Source organism: Nestor notabilis, unplaced genomic scaffold (genome assembly GCF_000696875.1).
Source record: "Nestor notabilis isolate BGI_N333 unplaced genomic scaffold, ASM69687v1 scaffold1230, whole genome shotgun sequence".
In the NCBI taxonomy this organism is placed as follows: Eukaryota; Metazoa; Chordata; class Aves; order Psittaciformes; family Psittacidae; genus Nestor; species Nestor notabilis.
The window spans coordinates 277,564-287,317 of NW_009912275.1; the positions used below are offsets into that span (position 1 = coordinate 277,564).

A 9,754-nucleotide genomic window follows, 5' to 3' on the forward strand; every position below is an offset into this window, starting at 1 on the left:
ACAAAACATACAGTTTTTACTGCAGCTCCATTCGTTTTTCACATGCAACATTGTCATCTGTTCTTTACACTCTCTACAACACTAATACCTGAGGGGATTCACGACAGAGAAATCTCTTAGAACAGACTGTCCAGTTAAAACTACACTTTCTATTCATTGCAACCAGGCTAAGAAATCTGGTTTAAACCAAATAATAATAATAAACCAAAGCCTTTACTGTGCACAAGCTTTCCTTCTGAAACACTTAGAAACCACATGCCAGAACTGTCCTATTAGAATTACTTTATGGGATAAAACGCTTCTGCAACTGACAATTCATATTTAGTCTTAGTCATCACACAGATAGGTGGACATGAGTAATTTGCCAATTCCTTTTTAAACTACAGTCTGACAAGATCGGACAACCACAAACCTATACCACTTCTTCTCCTTTCCTGAAAAACTTCTATAAAACTCTCCCAGTCACGAGGGGGGGCTCAAAAGCTACCCCAGCACACCAGAACAACAGAACAGCACACAAGGCATCCCACCTGCAGGAGAAGTCTATCTTAAAAGCATTTACAATTGCTATGAATAGTTACGGCTGCTTCCAGAGAAGGCAAATTCTGAAGTTTAAAACATCACATTAACTTCTTGGTCTGTAGTGTGGGAAGAATGCAGAAGATATGGCACACATTTGCAAAAAGAAGCAGACAGGAACACAAGCACAGGCTTTAAAACTACAAAGTTCTAGCAAAGCCCATGCATCACTTCAGTGACAGCAGAAGTGTGAAGAGAGACTGAGAAATGCCTGGGTCTCCTGTAACAGTCCAACCCATCTACTCTGCCCCAAGTCTCACTGCTCGTAGGTGCCTCTGACCTTGACCTTGCCAATGACCTGATTTGAGGGTGACAGTATAGTAGCTGCAGTTGTCAATGACCCTTGCTCAGCCCTTTGGCAAAGAATGTGCATCCCATGCTGGAATTACAAAGTTCTACAAAATTCCCTTGATACCGTGGAAATGTTGATGACCTGCCTGCAGACTTCCATGGAAGGAAAAAGTGCCTTCACTTAGGAGCTCCTTCCTGCCTATGCAACAGTAATGGAGAATCTGGGTAATTTTTCCTCCCTCTTGGAGAACTCTGAAATGTGGAGAGAGTCATTTTGCTGCATCTCCTGCTGAGCACATTAAGAGAGCTAGTGAAACTGCTAAGAGTACATCATTTATTACATGGTAATACCACCCAACTCTCAAGCCTTAATACTGTCCGGTAACGCAGATTGGTGTTTTGGCCAACATCTAGTCCGGAACATGGGACTGTTGAGAGAACAGAGCAGGTGAGGAAAGACAAACTGAGTGATGGCATTCATTGTGATGGGGAGACAAATGTGTTTGGAGGAATTTCACCTTTCTTGAGTGAGGAAATGCATTAGCTATTAGTCATCAGCATTTGTAACTGCGAAGGAAAAGGAAGGGAGTGTGACTTCACTGCCTTCACTGCTGTAAAATTATCATTACAGCAGAACCAGGTCCAGGTACCCATTCATCCAAGTACTTACAGGCTGCTCATAAATATTCTCCTTTTGAAAGAAAAACACTAAATGTCTAGATACAAGGTGAAAAGGTAGCTTTTTTTTTTCCTTCCCAATGCAGGGCTTATTATCCACACTTGTGATGCATCACTTGAAATATAGGACACTGGATAGTAATAAAGATTTAAAGTGACAAAGACAGCTGTTTAATGATGTGATATTATTATTTATGCAAGGCTCAAAGAATCACACACTTCATAAAGACAGAAAGAAACACAGGCTCTGCCCTGAAGAGCTCAGAGGCTAACCAAACAACAAAACAATGATGGATAGTATCCTACAAGCAGATGAAGGAGGTATTATGCTGTTGAGTCTGCTTATCTTCAAGCTCAATACAAGCAGAGGATGAGAGATGGGGTTAACTTTAAAGGAGAAGCAAGGAGTAATAGGATTAAGCAGGACAGACCAAGTGTCAAAGCAGGAATATGTATGAGAGAAGGCAAAGAAAAGAGAGTGGGTGATGGAAAGAAGGCAAGTGAGTCATGAAACTTGGCTAGACCAGTGGATAAGGAAGTGAGTAGCTGAAGGTTTGGAGGGAATGACTATGTCATTCCCTAGCACAGGGATAGGCAATAGCTAGAGTGTTTCTCTTTGGCAAAATGAGAGAAAAGCCCAGAACAGACGTGAAGAAGGTCTGGAGTTAGCGTTTACAGCAGCAAAGTGATAAATTTCAGCAACCCACTGCTGAAGAGACCACGATTCCAAGACAGGAATAGAGAAACATAGCTGTGGTTGAGAGATGAGATGATCTCAGATACACATTAACGAGAAAGTACAGGAACAGCGACTCTGCTGAGAACTAGAGAAAAGGACTTGGTGAAAGATGATGAGAATCATTTCTTTTGTGTGCAATACATTCACTTCACAGCCTCTCAGTGCTTCATCACTTCTGACAATGACATGTCCAAATAATAAAATAATAAACTGAGGCGAAACTACAGATGTGGGAAGAAGCCACTAGTAGAGAAGCATGACCTAAGGGCAACAGTCTTTTGAAGGTGGTTGTAAATACACATTTTAGTCTGAAATTAGAGACAGGAAGCCTCTTGCAGTGATCTATAATAGAAAAGAGAGTGTATCACAGTCCAAGTGCCTGAAGTGTTCAAATGTAGAGCCTAGTACAGGCCTATTTCCAGATCTTCTAAGGCTACATTTTTGTTCTTCATTGACACACAGGAGTTTTTGAGAACAGGTCAGAATTAAAATGTTGTGTCTGTTCACATACATGCACAGAAAGAAACAGTGGAAGTTTTCCAAACTGACTTTAAAACTTAATTTTCCTTGAAATTATTAATATTCTACTGTAGTAAAAGAAATAGGAACAATAAATGGCTAGATAAAATGGTTAATAACTGTGACAGATGTGTACCTTGACAATCAGATTTTTCTAGTCTTTTAATATACTTAAAATGATTTATATGTAATAATGCATACAAAGAGCTTGCTTTTTAAAACTAAAACCCAAACCTAACGTTTTATGTCGCTTTACACACATATTGGCAATCTGATTATCCATTAATTTCTCTACAGTTTTCAGTCAGTCACTTAAAAGCAACACACACAAAATTCACTTAAGGAAATCAATAACAAATTACATTTTCTTCTGTTCTCAGTCTGGAATTTGTACAATATGGGAAAAAAAAGTGGAATACCAAGAGGACAGACATCTCCAGCAAATATGCACAGAGGATGTGAGCCAAGGCCTTGGTTTCAAAAAGTAGGCATGCATTTCCATTTTTAAAAACTGCAGGTGATTGTCTATTATTTATGTACAGATGCTGCGACTGTGAGTGGAATAATCACTCCATGTTTCAATGAGGAGCATAATTACATGGGTATAGGTTTGAGAAAGCAACTTCATGACTAACTTCTTGGAAGTCATATTTTAAAGGCAATTCTTTTGACTGTGAAGATGTTTCTAGTGTGTTGCATACTCATTTAAATGAGTACTATGTAACACCAGGCTATTTTCAGCTTCCAGAAGTAAGAGTTCGTGGCTTGAGTTATTTGACAGCAATGTGTAACTGGAGAAGTCATTTAAGTGTGATGCCTTGTTGTCAAAATTGTATTATTAATTCCTCTGGATGAATACCACAGCAATTACATCCACAATCTATCAGATCTTTGATAAGACAAGCACATGACTGAATAATTTTTATATAGAAACTGACTTGCTTGTTTTTCTTCTCTACTTCTGTAACAGACAGTAATTAATTCATCTCAAGCAAGCCTGTCCATCTGTTAGATGCTGAAGCACATTTAGGGCTATTCCAAAAGGTAAGTAGGTGATTTTATTAAGTCTGGAAACATTTCAAACTTTCTTGCATATTTTTTTCCTCTCATTCGAGCTGAAATACAATTTCAGATGCAGCTCAACCACATAAATGAAGTAACTGCTCTGCAGGCTGTTACTGCAGCAAAGGCTTTTCAGATATGTTTAAAACAGCATAAAGAAAAAAGCAGAAACAAAACCAGATATGACAGCAGACTAGAAATACAACATACACATGTGACACCAGGCTGAAGCAGCAGGATCCTTGTCCTGGAAAAAGGAATTGATGGTGTGATGGTGGCATGCACACTTCTTGTGTGGGAATACAGCAACAGAAAGATGCACAGAAATTAGAATCATAGAATCATAGAATAGTCAGGGTTGGAAAGGACCTTAAGATCATCTAGTTCCAACCCCCCTGCCATGAGCAGGGACACTACACACTAAACTATGCCACCTAAGGCTCTGTCCAGCCTGGCCTTGAACACCTCCAGGGTTGGAGCATTCACAACTTCCTTGGGCAACCTATTCCAGTGCCTCACCACCCTCACTGTGAAGAACTTCTTCCTTATATCTAACCTAAACTTCCCCTGTTTAAGTTTAAACCCATTACTCCTTGTCCTACCACTAGAGTCCCTAATGAAGAGTCCCTCCCCAGCATCCTTGTAAGAAGTGAGAGAATATCAGCAACTAAGTAAGTTTTCTGAGGGAAATGATGTCTAAGGGAAATACATTGGAGACATATAAACACCAGGAATGGTTGACATGGAAAAGAGTGAACTAAGTGTTCCGTTTTTATAGCTCAAATCTTCATCATTTTGTTTAAAGCAATGAAAGGTGAGGAGTATTAAACCGCCTCTCAAGCCAACTTACCTAATCCAATAATGCCCAAGGTCTCCCCTCTGATCCTGGCAGCTCCAGAAGCCACTTCCCGAATCTGTTCAACACTCTGTACTCTCGTGCCTTCTCGCAAGGCCTGGTGGAGCCAGGTGGTTCGCCTGTACAGGTTCAGAATGTGGCACATGGTAGAATCTGCTGTTTCTTCTACCGAGGCAGCTGGCACATTACACACTGCGATCCCTGCAAAGAGTGGGGGGAAAGGATACCAGTTGCCAAACATTTCTTATTTTTTCGTATTTAACAGCAAATTCAGGAGTATGAGATTTAAATTTACAGATCTACTTCTGCCCAAATATTAGGTTTCTGACTGTGAGGGCAGACAGATCACTTGATGTAATAGTTGACAGATATGCACAAACGTATGTTTTCTGATTTTTCTATTACTATTTATTGTGTTTGCAAACTAAGGCAAACATTAGATAGACCACTGAAACCACAAAAGGAAAATACTAAAGATGTCAGTTCACAACACAAGTATTGGTAAGTGTTTTACATGCACACTGAGCTAGGTGTTTTGAACAGCAAAGAGAAATTCAACTTGGTCTCAAAAGTGACGTTAATGGTCATTGCTAAGGTATCTATACAAAATACCTTATATATCTATACAAGTTCTAAAGAATATAAAATAATTTATGATGACAACAATTCTTATAAAGCCCTCACAGGACGACTGTTAGTATTTCCAATTCATGTATGGGTAAACAGGACACAAGGAGGGATGATTTGCTTTGTGTTGGACATGCGTTTGTACAATTACATCAAACAGAATCCAAGTCCCTTTCTGGTTGCTCAAATTAAGGAGATAACCCATCTAACTGTCATTAGGGACTCACAGTATTTTTCATTTCAAAAAATACATCAGGATTGTAACTGCACGCAAGTTAGGCCATTCTGCTTTTTAGCTTCCAGTACTCAATAACGAGCAGCTAAGCAAAATGGTTACTTGAGAATTTGTGTCCTTTTTGACTTCTCTCTCTTTATTCTTTCTATTTACTACATGTTCTCTCTCTAATCACCAGCTCCCACATATGTTTCTCTCTCAGTTCTGCTGACTGAGATCACAAGGAGTATAATTTCACGGTGGAGAAAAAAGTGGTTTGTATCCTAAAAAACATCCTAATACTGTTTTCACTGCCTAGTTGTTCGGGTTTTTACATAAATAAATATTCAGTGAGTCCTCAGCTAACGCCAGTATAGCTTATGAAGCAAGGAAAGACACATTCTCTTCAATAATAACAGTAATCTGATAAATAATAAGCTCATACCATATTCATCTATGTTTTACATTCAAATGCCTTCATTCTGCTGCCCAGTGCTTTTTTACAGCTTGTTCTACATCAGTAAAATCAACATACGGAACATGCAGAACTGTTTTTCTTCCCTCTGCTTGTGAAGATACAGTGTCTGCTGAGTCACTGCTCTTAGACTTAGAAACTAAGATAAACCAGCATCATTTGCTGGAATATTAATCTTGGCATCGTGCTAACATCGATGGTAGCATGAAACTCCCCATTTTTTCTTTAAACGGGGAAAAAAGCATGAGTGGGGGGAAAAGTACAAGACTGAAAAGTAACACGCCTTTAAATGCATTGTATTAAACAGCTGCATTTGTTTATACAAAAAGTCTTTCAAGGAACAAAAATGCAGATTTTAGATGGCAAAACAAATTTAATATGCATGTCCCCTGATAGCTGGCATCAACAAAATAATGCTTTTAAGAGAGCTTAGTTATATTACATATTTGGGAAGGGAAGTAAGAAACTGAATTCACTGTACACCTTCCTCCCTAACAGGTTTCCTTACGAGACTTGAGGAACAAAATTCAGGTACTTTCTCTCCTAAACTGCAGGAATTTCTTTTTCCCTCCGTCCCCCCAGCTTTAAAACCAGATAATTTCTGAAATGCAGAAGCATGGTAAACCACAAAAAGAAGGGCAAGGATATGAAGAAAAGAGATATTTCACATGGGAAAGGATAGCACACTCTTATCTCATGTCCATCACTTCTATGGTCCCTTCCCTTTCCCCTTTTCCCACCACTTTCAGTGATCTTGTGCAGAAGTTTAATGCTGAAATGCTGGAAAATGCAGGAGTCAACAAGCATCACCTTGACTCACACTTCACTTGCATCCAGCTACACTCAGAACTTGTACATATTTTCCAGTCAATTAATAAAGCAGAGAAAAAGCAGACCAGATCTTAAAGATTTTATCCATGTTTTCATGCATCTTAAGCAGAGTAGAAGCACTAACATGAAAAAAAAAAACTTAATAGGAAAAGCTAGTAACAACCCCGTGAGCCAGCTCTATGATAAATAACTCAAAAAGCTACTATGGAAGTTCAGGAAATGTGTCAGACTTTATGGCCTAACTCTACACTGTATTTCAAGAGTGAATCAAAGCTTTTTACAAAGAGCAATTACCTCTCATATTACTGCCTTGAGATGCATATTATTTGCATTAGTTCAACAAATGGAAAGTGATTTGTCCATCTAGAGGTGAGTTACTGTTTAATTCCAGGCATTTCACCCTAACTGTTAAAATCAGAGCTTTTACACTGTAAACCTTCCAGCATTTATTGGTTTCTGATAGAGTGGACAATTATTTTTCATAAATACTGGAATGCCCAAACAAGACGAAGTCCAACTGTGTAACTCACTCTAATCGCAACACAGGAACTGAATGATTCAGAATGTGGCCATTTAGCATTTCATACGAATGAGAATTTCCCAAATCTGCTGTACTCTGGCTTGAAGCATTATTTGGATGCATTTAAATTATAAAGTTGGGTTACAATCCAGCACAGAGACTTGCAGAAACAGCAAACAAACCTGCAAAGCTTTTCCTCTTACCAGAAATTCTCTGCACAAATTGGACTCCTGACTGGTCAGAGCCTTTGATCTGTACCTAGATTTTAGCTTTTGATCTAGGATTTTATCCCAGGCTAATCTCTACATATGTATGGTTTTCTGGGGTCACAATGCATGTGCCTAACTGGCACTATCTGCACTATGTAGGAACACGGCCTTGCATGCTTTCAGACCTGATCTGTTCTTCATGGAAACTCACAAAGAAGGTGTTAGCCTCTGCCTGCTGAGCAAACACCACCATCATTAAAAACAGCTGATTATTTTACTATCATTTACTGGTAAACAGATCGTACTACAGCTCCTCATTACATCAGTGAGGTTATTACTATGTCTAAGCTCTGTCCCATTGAAATAAATACCTCCAAGATCTTCCCAGAGCATAATGGGAAACATACTTGGTCACCTTAACCTTAGCAAAGAAACGAAGAAAACATAGTGGTAGTTTGACCTGTAGATTATAGCTAAGAGATGGTTTATCATAAGGAAGAAAAGTACAAATCAGATTGTTGCTTTTTCTGCAGTGAAACACCAAGCACCACCTCCTCAGAGCTCCAGTATCTGAATTTATTTTGAAGCAGCAACCACTAATTCTCCTATAAAATCAATATTTCTATTTTATGGAGAGGTTTCGTACTCAATCTCATGCATCATAAATAAATCTCAGACAGTTGAGAATGACCTCATTTTTTATTCAAGCAGAAGTAGTAGTATGCCATGCTGAGGGAATTGTGTGTTGTGATTAGATTACAGCATTTGTAGTTAAAATATACAACTGGGGTAAAAAAGAAAGAGCTGAAAAATTACTGCCATACTCCTTGGGATTATATTGAACAGGCTGATTGCCATCCTGTCACAAAGCTGTTAATATTATCACTTAATTAACTAATGCTAGTATCTCCATAATGATTTTGCAACACTTTGATGAGAAAATTATACAGCTTACATATTATGTTAGCATTAAAAAACACAGACAACATTAATGCAAAGACTCAGATGCTATCAGATTTCTGGAGGCAAGCATAAGATGTAAAATAATGTCTTTAATAGTCATACCTAAATCTCCAGCAGATTTGATGTCAATATTATCAAAACCACTGCCAATTCGGACAATTATTCGAAGTGCTTTAAATTTCTCCAGGTCTTCTCGTGTTAAAGTGATAGTGTGATACATCAGTGCACCCACTGCTTCATTTAGTACCTATAAATAAAATGGAAGAAAAACACTTATTTTTTTTCCTTTATTAGGATCTCTTCTTAATCACATACAAATATTTTCAGGTATAAAAAGACTGTAAAAAGCATTAAATCCAGGTCTTTCATTTTAAAGGTTATTTCTCCAATTATCTTCCAGCCTCTTGTTAGTCTTTTCCATCTGATGTATCTGTTCTAGCATGATGAGATTAGCTTTAGAAAAACGAAGTGACCAGTATTTGTGTTCTTATTAAGAGGGAAAGCTCTTCTCACTTCGCAGGAGATGCTCTGCAATACTGAACCCTAAGTACGAGCATCACTGGATTGCATCTGCACATGCAGAGGAAACACAAACATGGGAGCAAGCACTCACTGTAAACAGTAAGTATTTTTATGCTTAGGCAGCTGACATTCTGTTCTGAATGGAGTCACAGAACAGTATCTCTTCACCATACACACAGTGGTACAGGCATTCACCACGCTATTGAACCACTTGATGCCTGAATAGAAAACATTCAGCAATCATTACAGAACCCTTAGACAACAGAAACTGGAATCTGTCAACTCATACGTAAGAACAGTGTTTGTCCCTTTACTTTCTGGTACTACAACTAAGCTCTCACTAATGGGAAACTGGATGTCATCTCGGTATAGCAGATGCCAAACTAGACATTTACTAGAGAAAAAAGCACCCCTACGAAATAAGAAATTGTACCAAAGCAAAAATGTTGCAAAAGAGAAAAAAAAAAGCACACTCAAAAAACAAATGCAGAGGATCTGAAAGGTCTGAACCATAGAATTACTCAATGGTTTGGGTTGGAAGGGACCTTAAAGCTCATCCAGTTCCACCCCTCTGCCACTGGCAGGGACACCTTCCACTGAGCAGGTTGCTCTCAACCCCTGTCCAACCCGCCCTTGAACACTGCCCGGGATGGGGCCGGCGCCGCCTTC

General features: G+C 38.8%; 1 protein-coding gene across 2 annotated transcripts in view; it reads right to left on the bottom strand.

Moving 5' to 3' along the window:
- The window catches only part of CTBP1 (C-terminal binding protein 1), a 41,527-nt gene that overhangs the window by 18,695 nt on the left and 13,078 nt on the right, over window positions 1–9,754 (bottom strand). For both annotated transcript variants that reach the window (XM_010018597.1, XM_010018605.1), the window contains exons 2-3: window positions 8,666–8,810; window positions 4,719–4,925 (exon numbers count right to left, since the gene is read on the bottom strand). In XM_010018597.1, coding sequence (XP_010016899.1) covers window positions 4,719–4,925; window positions 8,666–8,810 — 352 coding nt within the window. The remainder of the gene's footprint in view (window positions 1–4,718; window positions 4,926–8,665; window positions 8,811–9,754) is intronic.